Source organism: Xiphophorus hellerii, chromosome 7 (genome assembly GCF_003331165.1).
Source record: "Xiphophorus hellerii strain 12219 chromosome 7, Xiphophorus_hellerii-4.1, whole genome shotgun sequence".
Lineage (NCBI taxonomy): Eukaryota > Metazoa > Chordata > Actinopteri > Cyprinodontiformes > Poeciliidae > Xiphophorus > Xiphophorus hellerii.
The window spans coordinates 4,094,554-4,109,785 of NC_045678.1; the positions used below are offsets into that span (position 1 = coordinate 4,094,554).

General features: G+C 40.2%; 1 protein-coding gene across 4 annotated transcripts in view; it reads right to left on the bottom strand.

Annotated features, from left to right (window-relative positions):
* Positions 1-15,232, bottom strand: part of kdm6a (lysine (K)-specific demethylase 6A) — a 42,395-nt gene that overhangs the window by 20,875 nt on the left and 6,288 nt on the right. For 2 of the 4 annotated variants that reach the window (XM_032566901.1, XM_032566903.1), the window contains exons 5-9: positions 14,398-14,456; positions 7,755-7,875; positions 2,113-2,167; positions 1,740-1,774; positions 81-174 (exon numbers count right to left, since the gene is read on the bottom strand). In XM_032566901.1, the coding sequence (XP_032422792.1) occupies positions 81-174; positions 1,740-1,774; positions 2,113-2,167; positions 7,755-7,875; positions 14,398-14,456 (364 nt within the window). Of the gene's footprint in view, positions 1-80; positions 175-1,739; positions 1,775-2,112; positions 2,168-5,208; positions 5,630-7,754; positions 7,876-8,499; positions 8,561-14,397; positions 14,457-15,232 lie in introns of those variants that run through there. The other 2 variants (XM_032566902.1, XM_032566904.1) reach the window with 2 other exon arrangements.

Below are 15,232 nucleotides of genomic sequence, written 5' to 3' on the forward strand. Positions count from 1 at the left end.
ACAAACCAGAATAAGTTGCAGCACTTTTGCTACAACTTTGACCCATGGCGGAAAATAACAGATCAGGCGGAGCCACTTACCCAGTTGCTGCAGTGTGGTGGCCTTCACCTGAGCAGGAAGGTTTTCCATCTGCAGCAGACTCTCATACGCGTCTTTCGCCGCTCTGTGTTTCTTCTGCGGGACAGACAGATTGAGACGCAGAGGCGGTTAGAGGCAGACAGGAGACACGGCGTTTTATGGCCCTATCTGGACACAAAGACCACAGCCGTCCTCACACTGCTAATGACCAGACAGAGCCACTAATTTAGAGGAAGGGGAGGAATAGTACAAGCCAGGCCAGACGCCACATGTCTGCCAGACAGACAGGACAAAAAAATAGCATTAAAAATAATAAAAAAAGGTAATATGTCGATTATTTTTTTCCTAAAGAAAAGAATTTAGAAATGATGGAAAATATTTTTCAAACAGTGCCATTTATTTCAGTGATCCTTCTGTGATATGGATTTGGATTTTTAGGATCAGGCTACCAAATGTTTAAAATTGTTTCATTTCAAGAATATAGTGCAGTGGCATATTGGGGGCATTGAAAAGGGGGGGGGGGAGCAGTTCATTTCTGAAAACATAAATCAAATTTTGATATTAATCTAAAATCTTCTAGAAAATGTTTTAGTCTTAAAAGTAAAAAAAAGTTTTAAACTTTTTAAAGTCATGAATAAAAGTTTAACATTTTCAAAAATTTTCAACTTTTGAAAATTTCAAGAATTGGGAAGAGGGGGGGTCCAAATCTCCCACCTCCCCCAAAACACTTTTTTCCCCGCAACTTTACTAAACTCCCATCTGTCAGAGTGCAGATGAACCAGTCTGAACCAAATAAACTTTAACAACTCCCAACAGCCTGATGAAAACCAGCCTGTCTCTAATTCAAGTAAAGGTTTGAATTTACTAGAGAAATATCTACAATACAGGAAACAGAATATACATGCAAGTAGTGGAGCCTGCAAAACAATTTATCAATAAGACCTTCAGAAATGTACAGGTCAATTTGTAAGTGGGAGATATGATGGCTTATTAGGGCCACTGTAGGTAGAAAATAGAGTCTAAGAAACTCAAATTTTGAGGCTAAACTCAGACATTTTCTATAAGAAAGAAGTAAATTCTCTTAGCTCAAAAAAAACCTGATTTACGAGGGGAGAAAAATAGAAATTGTGAGATTAATCCTGGTCTTTTTCTTGAAACAGACATGGGAGTCTTCTGGGATCGAAAAGTCAAAACTGTTCAAGTTTACAAGCTCAGAAAACTTGCACGTTTTCTCTAGAAAATATGTGAAACTAATTTAAAAGTTCTGGAGTATTTTTCTCGCAAGTATTCAATCAGCGACACTCAAAAACCGTCAACATTTTTTTACTAGAAAATATGTGAAACTAATTTAGAAATTTCTGAGTTTTTTTTCTTGCGAATATTTGACCATCGGTGCTCAGAAAATTTCTGCATTTTTTTTCTAAAAAATTTCTGAGATGAACCTCAAAATTAGAATTTTTCCTCACTTATTTACAACTTGAGCTCAAACAATTTCCTTATTTTCTCTAGAAAATATTTGAAATGAATCTTAAAATTTCTCATAGCATTTTGGAGCTCAGAAGTTCACCTCAAAATTTCTCCGCGCCTCTTTCCATCTACAGTGGCTCTTAATACGCCGTCGCTAACACAGCGGGGAATCATTTCAAATGTGATCTGCTTACCTGGATTTCATACAAATGAGCGATGTGGAACTGAACTGGAAGAGAGAAAAAGCAGAAGAAGAAATTAACCATGACGACAATCTGGGAGATTTCCCATCCACCCTGAGGACCTCCATTAAAACAGACTGCCAGCAGTGTGGAGCGCAGATGGGCGGGGGGAGTCTAACACTCTCCAGTGTAATCATGTAATAAGAAATCAGTGTGCATGTGTGATGTGTTGGGAAGTCTTTTCAGCTCCTTCCTCGTGCCGTCTCCTAGGCAACCTGTGTCTTAGTTCTAGTGCGGTCGGCAGGCAAAAAGCGAGGTTGGCGTATAACTAGTTAAAGCCCCATCCTGCAGCGCCGCACTGCTTCAGCTTCTAGCTACGACTTACTTTCAGCTTTGGACAAAGTGCAGAGATTAGAGTCGATCAATGCCAGCTGGAAATGCTGCAGAGACAAAAGAAGAAAAAGGTTTAATTAATTTTTTTATGGAAACAGGATCTCATGTCTGTGTGATTTGTGTCATTAAAAAGAGTGTGTGGGCCAATGTCTGATGGAAATATGAGCGCTGCTCCGGTCTGATTCCCAACAAACAGTGAACAAACCCAGGTGACCAGAACATGAGAGGACGGCGGACGTTGCAGGGCTGAACTAGACTGGTTTTATGTGATGGAGCCTCCACTGTCTAGAACTCTGAACCCCACCACCACAGGAAACACAAAGATAGCTTCCTACACCGCCTTTGAAGGCATCAACAGAACTGCCATTTCTGCAGGAAAACACCACCCTAAAATTGACTTTATTTGAGCTTTATCATGTCATTCCCTCAACAAAAACATCATACCTGGACCGTTGAACTGATCCTTTCACGCATGTCTGAGAAATCGTTGAATTGCCTGTGTCAACTGTTCAGGGCTGCCTGAACGCTTGCTCTCACAACGCTCCTCCTTGGAGCTGAAGTCTCCTCACAAAGATTTCCCCCGCCATTTAGCTCCTTCAAACTAGTCAACAACAATTAGCAAACACCTGGTGAAACTGAGCATCGGCTAAGTTCATCATCTGAAATACTTCTCAGTGCAACACTCCTAAGATTGTTGTTGTGATGACTTCCTGAAGGCGTAGTGTCAGAAAAAGCAAATGCTTCTTAAAGAGACAGAGGCCCAATTTTAAAGTGCCTCTGTCAAATGTTGTTTTTAGTCATGTTTGATATACAGTACGTTTTTATAACAGTTGAAGGTAACAGACTGTTTCGTAAACAGAGCACTGCTGTGTGACCTCAACATTCTTCTGCGCATGCGGGTCAGTTTGGGGTCGGAAATCATTCATACAGAAGTTTCTGCAGTCGGGTTTAATTTGTAGTATGAAGGACAACGCAAACAAAACGACAAAAAAAAAAAAACAGCTAGCAAGAGCCAAGTCCAGGAAAGGCCACATCCATCCAGCAGATAACAGGAAGACTAAAGGTCATCTAGCAGAGTTGATCTGATTGAATCCTTTCAGTTTCCAACTCCTGTCTATCCTGGAAGATTTAGGGTGCATTCACACCAGATCTCTCTAGTCCACTTTCATCAAACTCTGGTTTGTTTGGCTAGTTACTCCGGTTTGTTTTGGGAAATGTGAATGTGCAAACAAACTCTGATGCAGAACAAAAAACCAAACTCTGGTCTGCCTAAAAACCTAGGTTTGGTTGAAGTGAACTCTGGCAGCATTTGTCAACGCCAACACCAGAAGCAGTAAGCGGACTATAGTGCAGGGTATTCTGGGTAAGAACAAAAACAAAAGAGAAATCCTACATCCTCTAAAATCTGACATTACTCCATTTTTGTTTACATCTTGTGAAGGAGGAAGTTGCACTCAGTGTCTTCTTTGGTTCACTGAAGTTCTGCACTTCAGTGATTCTTGGTGCAGCACCAACACAGGCGAGGAGGGTGAACTGGTTTTTCAAAGAGTTTAGTTTGTTTTCCACAGTGCAGTGTGAAGGCGAACCACACAAGCTGAAAATGGAACAACTGTTGCAACTTTGGTCCCCCAATCAAACCAAGTCCACATTATTATCAGGTGTAAAGACACCCTTAGAAATGCTAACCGCCTTTCCGAATCTCAGTTTAAAATACATCTTTGTGTTTGTGAAGGTGAACCCTGTGGTCGGAACGGACAAGAGCACTTTTGGTGAAGTTTTGTCTCAGATTTACAGTTTTCACGAAAGCCTCTCGGGGAGTAGGAGGTACTGGTTTGATGTACAGTCTACTGGCGGGAGGACCAGAAGAATTGGAATAAAAAGGGAAAAAAAATTTTTTTTTGCATCCTTGAAACTGAGAAACTATCTAGATCTTTGTGTTTCCTGATTGGTGCCGTGCTCTGACTGAGAGTCCCTCCTAACGCACACAGACACCGGAGCAACAACAGCTGGGCTTGGCTTGCTGTTGATAAGAATCTAATGTATGAATCAGGCCTGAAAGGTGAAAATGACATTTTCTAAAAAACACACACTTTGTAAGGCTAGCTGCAGTAACCATGCTAACTGCATATTCGAAAGTTGATTTTAAAACGCATTTAAGTTGTATGTTTTTGTCGCTCCTATTTGTGAGTATGCGGCATTACGAGTATATGTTTTGAATAATTCTTGGAATTTTTTTTATTTAAGAAGTAGCTAACCTAATACTGGGAATTTATGCACCAACCCAATTCTGTTTCAATCTGAACTGATGGAAGTTGATATACACTATCTTTTCCTCTTATCACTCACAATTTAAACAATCTCCAGACTGAATAGGAAATTTGGTGTCTGAATCGAAAACCATTTGAATCGAATCGCTAGACTGAAAAATGTACATGTACTGCATATAGAAATCGCATATAACAGTTTAAAAGATCCACTGCATGTTCATTTAATCCGTCTTTGATAGATTGCTAAAAGCCTGTTTTACATCAACTGCTCTCTCAGAGGTGTGACATCACCTCTGTTGCCAACGGCAGGTTACCTAGAAATAAAAAATCCTTTTAAAAGCTGGTCTTCTGTCTTCCTGCGTTCGTCTTTAAGGAGACATTAGATTGGGTTCAAATCAACCAAAAATTGGAATCCCGTCTCTACATCCGTAGGTGGCTTCAAGGTGACAGGCGGCAGAGTGACCCTGTGCAGGTTCACGCATTTGGAAAGGAGCCGACAGTATCTGGGTCACGTTCTGAGGACTAGAACCCGCTGAAACCACAAACAGCCAGTAGGTACTCCTCTGGCACATCCGTGGGGATTTCTGACGAGGCGCGCGCCGTTATCAGTCATCCAGGCCGAGGCTAAACATAGCTCCTACCCCGGGCTCTGCTACACTCACAGTAAACGTCAGGCAGATAAAAACCTATCCAAATTACTGCATGAACAAATGAACGGAACCAGCTCATAAGAAAGTGGCGTTTTAAAAATCAAGCATTAGCAGTAAAAAAAACATCACCAAATCCCACATGCCTTGATTTCAGAGACTAAAAGGCGTTACCTAGACGGTGGGTCTCCCTCAGACTTCTCTATCCTTCACACTCGCTCTACAGCCGGCCAGATAATGCCGCAGGATTGTCAGCTTGGCATTCCACCTCCCTCCTCACATCTTGCTTTCTTCATTCTCTCCCCCGTCTCTCTGCTGTCTTTCTTTTTATCTGTCTCCCCTCCCTTCTTTCCTCCTCCTCTCTCCTGGTGTCACTGATTACCATTCAGCAGACGGCTGCAGAAGAGAGAGCACGGAGATGACACACAATACCTCAAAGCAGGAACCGGCACGCACGCACACACACGCACACACACACACGCACACCAGCTTCCCCTCCTTCCTCAGACCTGTTCTCTGCAGCTGCGGGAGGCAACAGCACACAAACTGATGCAGACACGTTTCCCCTGAGCTGACGTAACGAGCACAGGTGGGATTGACAAAGACAGGTGAGACGTATGTAACGTTTGGTTCCTAATGGGATTGCAGCAGATTCTGTATCTGATCAGGATCGTTCACGTCTTCCCTTCTTTCTCTACCTTTATTGTGTCCCTGCTCCTCTGAAGAGGCGCCTATTCCTCCCTGTAGGTAACTGGGGCAGGCATGTGTGAGATTCTGTTGGTGGGAGTGTGTGGCTGTGAATCGTGTGTGAGCGGCTGGCAGTGACTCAGGACCGAGAGGGAGCGTCGCGTCCAAAATTAAGGACAAACAGCATGAGCAGCCTGCTCAATGCAACACTGTAGCACTAGCTGCAGCCAGAGAGGGCTTCGTCTGGTCTAAATGTCGCTCACAGGGATTTCTCATCAGAGTAGGCGTAAATCACATGATGGGTACCCCAAGGTTCAATCCTCGGACTCCTCTTATTTAATAACTACAGGCTCTCACTAAGATGAATTACTAGAGATGAACTGATCCGATAATATCTGTATTGGTGCATACAGATAATAAGCCCGAACTGTAAGGGCAGATCTATTCCATCTAATTCAATGCTTTTTTACTCTGAGCGACGTAATGCATTATTTATTTTACATTTTATTTAGAATTCCTAATTACATTTGAAAGAAGGTTTGTTACAGTTTACTTTTTACATGTGTGACCAAGGTAGTCAAACTAATGCCTTCGTCAGTTTCTTCCTTATTTATTTTAAATTGGCCATTCTACTCCTATTTGCACATACTAAAAAAACACTGAAGTTGTGTTTTTACATGTTTGACCAAGATTGTGAAGCTATTGGTGCATTTCAGTGTGCTGTACTGGTGCAGAGTTATCAAATATATTTGCAATTCAGTACATTTCTGTCTGTGTTTGAGTCAATTCTGCACTTTTTCTGTATCGGATGGGTATTGACCGATACTACACCTCAGATATCGGTATGAGTATCATTAGTGAAAACGTGTACTGGTCCCCATCAGTAAACCTCTCTACATTACAATGCTACCAAGTGACTCCAAACACATTAATGGGTAATTGTGTTCACTGTTGCTTTTCAAGAAGGCACATTTTTGGGGTAACTTACCTCTAGTCTGATCTTTTGGGAACCATTTATTTGTTGGGGTTAGGGACCACAGTTGCTCGTTAATAGCTGAAATCTTAGATCAAATAAACCAAATACACCTTAGCATGTATTAATACGCATTAATAGCTCTATTGCAGAAACTAATATCTACAGTCTTCCTTATTTCTTCTCCTGTGGATACAGCCAATCAGTGCCAAGGAAAATCAGCAGCCCTACTGTATTGGCTGCTTTGTAAACACCAGTCAGTGGCGTGTTTAGTATTGCCATTTCCCAATCTTTAGAATATTTTAAATATGGTCTGAGAAATAATATGTATGCAGCAAATTTTTCCGTGAATAATGTGAGTTGCGTCCCACAGAAGAATCAGAGAATAGAGAATAAATCTGTGAATACTAAACAGGGAGTAGACGAGGGTCAACTGTGTAAGAAGTAAAAAAACTACTCTGGCCATGCTCTTAAAAAAATATATAAAACTGAACTGCTTTGGACACACCAAGCAATGAAGAGTTTTAAGGGTTCTCCAACAGTTAAATCTGAGAACAGACAAGATTATAAGTCAATTTTCCATGTGCAAGACAGATCTTAAGGGTTTCTGTAACCTTGTTGATGTAAAAGTTCAGATTATATTCAGGAATGTCTATGAGAAACGTCTGGACCATAACAAGGCCAGGGATCAGATCACAATCTGAAAGTTTCAGGCTACGGCAGAGCCAGAACTGTCTGGACAGATTTGGTTCACAGGTGTAAATTTTACTCTTCCTAATAACAGCTTTTGTCAGAAGAACTGGAGACATGGAGTCTATTTCAGGCTTCCAGCACAGACCAATGAAAACTGACTCAACAACAACTGTACCGGCCTTTCATATCGAACACAGACGTCTTGTTGAATTGATGTAATCCATCAGCAGTCAGCCATACTGGGCTAGATTTAAGAGACGGCTTGAATTAAATTGTAAAAAACAAAACATTTTAACCAGTTAATGTTTTCCCTGTATATCACCTGAACAGCCCAGAACTCATCATTCAGTCTGTCGTTCTGATTTACCTTTAAGCTGGACTCATAGTCTGTGTTGACTTTGAACATGAGCCCCAGTCTCAGATGAATTTCTTTCGCTCGGGAAAACGTTGGGTCGATGTAAAGCACCTCTTGGAACGCCTTAATTGCCCTGGAGAGAGGGGAAAAAAAAGATCACAAGCTGAAAACAAACTCAAGTCTGACTCAGATGATTGTCCTGCCAGAGTATTTAATAGGCACATATAACTGAGGAATCCATTTAATATCATATCTTATTTAGTGATTTCAAGTAACGAAAAGGCTCCTGGATGTCCATGAAGGCTGAGAAATTCAGAACTAGAAGCTTAGGATGCATTTCAATGATCAGAGCCAAATGGGTTCTAAATCAAATCTTTAGGAATAGTTGGTCTTCATTATAGGATTTCATTTTTGAACAAAAGCACTGCTCAAACAAGCTGCTTCAGGTACATATGTTAATTCACAGCACAGAGAAGTGTCTATGTGGGAATTATGGCAACAGTTCCCCTTACATCAGTCCAGTTATCATGACTTCTTCTCCCTCAAAATAAGAGTTTCATATGTCGAAACAGTAGTTTTCAAAATAAAAACCACTCTCCTTGATATTCAGGTCTAAGTTTATTTACTTGTCTTTATTTTGTTATTGTAGTGCTTTTAGTATTATTTTTTTTAATTATGGAAAAACTTTGAACTGCCTTGTTGCTGAAATGTGCTAAACAAAAAAAAAAAAAAAAGGACTTCATTCAGTTTCATGAATTTCTTTCGCTCGGGAAAACGTTGGGTCGATGTAAAGCACCTCTTGGAACGCCTTAATTGCCCAGCAGATTGTGCTACACTAATCTGCTGTAAATAGAAAATATCATCACCAGGAGCAGAACATGAGGTTTAACCGCCTTGAGTCACAAAATTGCCTATAGCTAGCTTTTATATCTACATATAGCTTGCAATATGCAAGTTAGCTTTCATTTAGCAAGCTAACTTAACATAAAATGCTAACAAGCTAATTTTACTAAAACTTTTGCAAGCTAACTTTACGTAAAACGCTAGAAAGCTATTTCACGTATAACCAGCTTTTTTTTTAAACATAAAAAAGCAAGCTAGCTTTACATGAAAAAAACTAACCATTGTTTCACATAAAGCCAGCTTGCTATATGTAAAAAAAGCTAGCTAACTTTTTTGCATATAGTAGCAGCTAGTGACCAGTAGTCGCCACCACCTTGAGTCACAGAATTCAGTGAAGACATCTGTGCAACTCAAAGTTTTGCATTACAGAAAGAAAACTTTAAAAAAGAAACTACATAGAATGAGAGTAGATAGTCCTTCCACAACAAAATTAAAGATCAACATTTAATACCAACATATTGTTTCTCAATGAATTTAAGATAATTTAAGGCCTCAATTTTAAACAGATGTATTTAAGACATAAATAAGGATGCGCTGACAACATGTACAGACAACATTTCCAACATACAGTTAGGAAATGTTCATTTAGGAGTAGGCCTGTCACGATAGCAAATTTTGCTGAACGATTAATTGTCTCAAAAATTATTGCAATAAAAGATAATATTGTTTGAAGACCTTTTTACACTGATTTAATGGAAATGACGTAATAATGCATGCGATTTCCTGCCAAAGATAGATACACTTTATTTTCAAAAGAACACTAAACACTGGAACTGATAAACAAAATAAACAAAACAACCAAAAACAAAAATAAAATGGATTCTCAGTCTCCATTAACAAAAAACGCACTTGAATAAAAACTAAACAACATAAAGCCAAAGTGGAAATAAATACTGCATTCAACCAAAAGAGTGTAGATTATGAAGTCTGTATATTATGTTGCCCTTCAGTAATAATTAGATTTAAATAGAGAAGATGGGCACATCGACTACCTGATGCAATAATTCACACTACATGATTTTTTGCTCCTATTTTTCCCCTTACAACAATATTAGAACGTTGGTCTGTCTAAGATTGTGTGGTGTGTTACGGTAGATCGTCGTTGCCGCTCCGATCCAAATCAGAGGTTTTCCCCAACTGGGATCTTAAGCAGCCTGTTGAATGTGACAGGTAACCAATCAGAAAGCACGGATTGCTTTCTGAGGGGAAATTACGGAGGGGAATCCCAAACAGCTGACACGACGCAACCCGAAGTCCAGCGGACATTGGAGATAATATGTGGAAACAACATTAATGTTTATTCAACATGTTGTGCAAACAATATAGAAATGACAAGGGGAGGAGTTGGAGCGAAATTGCTACCGCAGTTGATAAACCCGGTAACTTTTCAGCTGTTCTTCGTTAACGTGATGTAAATAGGTTATAATGATTTTCATTCAGTCAGGACTTTACGCTGACACTAGCCACATGCATTGCAGGTAGATTGTAGTAAAGCATTGATTAATGCCTGGTTTTAAAATTAGTTCACTGGACTTGTAGCCATTATTTTGTGCCCATTGTTGGACACCACACGATCGAACCGTTATACCTAGGATTTCTGTCGGCTAATGTGTGATCTGTCAGGTTTTGAAAATGGGCCGACAATCGGCCGACAGCTCTAAGATCGTGTGGTGTGCGCTGGGGTTTACACTGAGGAAATGAGGAAGGGAGGAGTCAGTGGAGAGCACCGGAGTTGAGCCCTTTTTCATTCAGTGTCATCAACAGAAAGAGAAAAAGGCCGGAAGAGACGATAATGCCGATAATTAAAATGACGTCCATAGTTTTAATTTATCGTACGATTAATTGATTTATCGTCTATCACGACAGGCCTATTTAGGAGTCAGTGAGTTTAATGTTTTCTAAACACAAGGTAGCTGCATTTCTGAAATCAGAACATTTTTTGGGAGAAGAATTGCTCTAATGTCTTACAGATGTATAAAAAAACTAAAAATGATAGTCTTTTTTTTGGTCATCTTAATACCAATATTAGAAACTGTTAGTTTGCTATCTCGCTTGAATGCTTCACATGAGACGCTTGGTTCAGAGAGACGATGAAATATGATGCAGAGTAGCACTGAGCTCAGTAATACATCCTCTCTGAAAGGACAATATGTTCCAGCATGAACCTCAGAGATGTGGATTCTCAGTTTAAGAGCATTCGCTTACTGGAAGATTCAGGAAGGGGCTCTCTGAATATCAGCAGAGTGCTTTACAGCAAACAGCAACAGCTAATTGCTTTGGCTCATAGCATCAAGATGATGCAGAATACCTTCAGTATTTTCAAAAGCAGAGTAATTTGCACTGCTTTTGTTAGCACACAATGCTACCAAAACCAGGATCATTTAACAGCGAAAAACTCAAGATTTTCCTTGGACACGATCTAGTGAAATGAAATGATGTGATCATGTTCGCCAACATGAATCCAGCCCTTTTGATAAAACAGAATTGACCCTACCTGCGGCAACGAGCCGTTTACAACTGAACCCACTTGCTGTGTAACTATAGCAACAATAGCAAATGCATGTCAGCGTGCAGCCCTTTTCCTGTATGAAAAAGCACTGTGGTCTCTGCTGAACATGCCACACACACACTGAACTCAGTGCCCCCAGCCCCTCCCCCTCTCAGTTTAAGTACTCCCTCCCTCCACTCACTCTGTGTTTGCCCTCTCCCTCTTTCCCTCCCAGGCTTCATCCAGTGAAGCTCCTCAGCACGATAGACTGTACCACACAGCAACATGACAGCTCCAGTAAAAAAAATAACACACTCCACTTTTTATTGTAAAACCTCATAACCAGCTAAAAGCTACTTTTTAACTAAACACAAAGCTAACTACCGCATTTGACTCATAGATGCTAGCTGGTGAAAATTAAACCTCCACTTAAACTTTTTAAAACACTCAGGCCACCAGACACACTAACGCCCCAATGAAACAATATTCCCCACCTGACAGCTCAGCATTCCTTCAGCCTTGGTCTCCATGACATAGTCTGTCCCCTGGACCCAACCTAATGACAACCCTCCCCTCCCTCAGCTCTGGCAGACTAATGCTTCTATTCAGTCTCCAGTTCAAGATGGACATGATAGAGTGGAGTCAAACGGGGCTTCATTTTATTCACAGATGTTTTATAAAGCCAAAAAATACTGCCATTACTACTTCTGTGGCCAAGGATACAGGTGACTAGCTGCAGTCGCTTAGGTGTCATCAGGGATGCGTACCAGGAGTACTGCATTTTTCTTCAGAATTGCCGTCAGAGGCTATGTTCACACAGCAGGTCTTGACAGCCAATTCCAATTTTTATGCTGGAATCTTTTTTCGCGCAGTTGTTCATACCGCTAATTAAACCCGACTGAGGTGAGACTTCTGCGTCAATGGTTTACTACCCCAAAGCGAAACGGAGAACGTAGACGTCGCACAGCAGCGCATTATCTGGAGCTGCGAATGGATGGATTTTAAAGTTTTTCAGCAATGGGAGCTGACAGGATTGTAACAGACGAAGGAAGATAAGAAAAAGAGAGCGCAAGTAATAACGTTAGTGTTTTGTGGAGCATTGACTGTAAATTGTGTAGAGAAGTCTGTTTGGATGTGTAGTCAGAGCGGTGGGACTGTGATGCCACTGATAGACTCCTTTCATAAGTTCACAATCATAATTTTCAGCCATTTTTTACGTCCGGATTTACCGCTTCCTGCTTTTTCTAGGGCAGAATTATGACGCATGTCTCACATCGATGGCATAAAAGTTGCTTTCCGACCTTTTCCAACCTTCAGTGGAGAAGCAGAAGCGTTACTCAGTCTGTGAATTAGTTACCACAAACAACTCTAGCGCATTACTTCTGGTTTCTTTCAAAATAAAACCCATAGGGGCGTGCTGTGGTGGCGCAGGGGGTTAGCACGTTTGGAGGCCTTAGTCCTCGACGCGGACGTTGCGGGTTCGACTCCCGGTCCCGGCGACCTTTGCCGCATGTCCTCCCCCCTCTCCTCGCCCTCTTTCCTGTCTGCCTACTGTCGCAAAAAATACGAGCCACTAGCGCCGCAAAAACTCTTTCGGAGAAAAAAAATGGAAAAAATTTAAAAAAAAATAAAACCAATAGTATCACACACGGTCTCTGTTTAGCATGCTAGCTAAACGCTGACATTGACTCTCTCACTTACTCTGGGATGACACCTCTATGGCTAATATAGATAATAACCTCTGAGTCCAGGGAAAAGGACTATTAGCTGCTCTTAAGATAACAGTCAGAAAAGTACAGAGTGAAAAACTACAAAATGTATTTGGTTATTACAGAACGCCTCCCTTTATCAGTTATGGATTGATTGCAGGTAACCTCACAGTGTTACCAGATGTTCATAAACATGCTACTTCCTCATTTCCTCTCCTGGAGGCTCAGTCAATCAGCGGCAAGAAAAGTAAATAGAGCTTCTGGATTGGCTGGTTTGCAAATTCCAGCCAATAGCATGTCCAGTTGCATTACACCTAGATATTTCAGCTTCCTGAGATGGATTTTTCTTCAAATATTTTAGGTATGTTTTACAAAAGAAAAAACTGAAAAAAATTTAGGGTTAACAGTAGAGAAATATCCAAGCAAAATACCGCTGGGATAACAGCTGGGTTAGCAGTGCTAACTAAAACGTTAGCGGGTCTGACCCTAACTCACGAGTCAGACATTTGTTCACCTAATGCTAAGGCGCTACACCAACATGGTACTCAGAGGGAGCTAATGCTAAAAGGCTAAATTCAACCATCTTGATTACCCACCATGTGTTGATGACATGTGTAATACCCAAGTACATTAGCACTTTAGAATGTATCTGGAACAAACGATCTAGAGGAAGCCAAGTGAACTAAATGTTTTCAAACACTAAATTGTTAGCAAAACACAAAATTAGCGTGGTATTCTTCCCCACCAGTGGTTTTTCCATTGCTGTGAACATTATCATTTTGTTTTGATTAACCTTTAGTCAAACGACCGATATTTGACATTTTATATTTTATTTTTAGTCTATAATTTGTGCTTTAGGGTTAGCACCGCTAACCCAGCTCTTATCCCAGCTAGTTTACAGTTTAAGTACTACAATTTAACAAATGAACACATAATGAAGTAATTCAATCATGACTTGGCTACCACTGTTATGCTATGAAATGTAACATTTGCTTTCAACTAGAATGTAATGTCCTTTTTCTAAATAATAAATATTTTCTACATGACCTTCTGACTGAATGCAGGGACAGTAATAAAGTCAATAAGCACACATTTATTCTAACAACTAAATCCTGTTGAAAGCCTATGGAACCATTTACAAACACTTTTGTACCATTTCACCTCTAGTACATATCCTATTCTCCAGAGAACTTCTGGAATCATCAAAATATCATCAGCATATAGTGTGATATCTTTCTTTGTCAGAATTAAACATCATCCCTGAGGCCAAGAAAGTTTCTTTTTTTCCCCCATTTTTATGAAACAGAACTTCAAGTCTGATTTTCCAGTTTGAAGATGGGGTTAAAAAATACAACCAAAGAACCCTGAACTAGCAGGAAAATGATCATATCCACTTACTGGATAGCCTGTTAGCCATGGCTACAAGCATCAGTAGTACATCCAGCATCCAGGACTCATGTGTCCTTAAAAATGCTTTTGTTCTGACATGAATCCATTAATTAACTAATCCATGTTAGTCTAAGGAAATCATTTAGGAGAAAAACATAACACTTACCACTGAAATGCGCTGTAATGGAAGTAAACCATTCCAAGGCCGTATAAAAAGGCAGCATTCTGGGGAAACAAAAAAAAAAGGAAAGAAAGTACATCAGACTTGATTTAGATGAACACATTACAATGATTACAGCACAGATCCTGGCCAGAACCTAAAGCTAGAATTTAATGGTGTCCCAAGCATTTTAAATGCCGTCTCTCCAAGCTATAAACCCAAATCTGAAAAACAAGCAGCATATCCACATGAGCATTAAATCAGCCCCATTTCTGCACCAGTGAATGAAACCTCAGCCTTGTCGTTCTGGAACGCACTGGAGGAGAATGAGGTCTTGTTGGCTTTATATTTGATTCTTGATTGGGTTTTTTGGGGGGGGGGGGGGGGGGGGGGGTTATGGTGTGCTTCATCCCTCTGATAGACTTTTTCTCTACTTTTCAGAGTCTACTAAAGACTCTTTCCAGCCCTTTTTTCCCCGAGAAATAAAGGCTGCCTTGCAGTTCTGGATATATTAATATATGGCGTTGATCTCCGGTCACACTGTCTTTGTCTACATCAATACACAGACACCAGCTCTGATATAACACTGGCAGAAAACTTTAATTTTAGGTTTTCTAAATTTAAGCAGGGTTTCCTTGGCTTTAAAGAGGAAAACAAATACATTAAGACCGAAACAATTAATCAGATTAATCAAGATTAATTGATTGAAATATCATCAACTAATTTAAGAATTGAATAATTCTTGGAGGAATAATAATTGGAGTATACAGACTCAAAAAAGGCAATTTGCTAAAAGAGCACAGCCAAATCGTGCATAAAAACCCAATTTGATTAGATACAT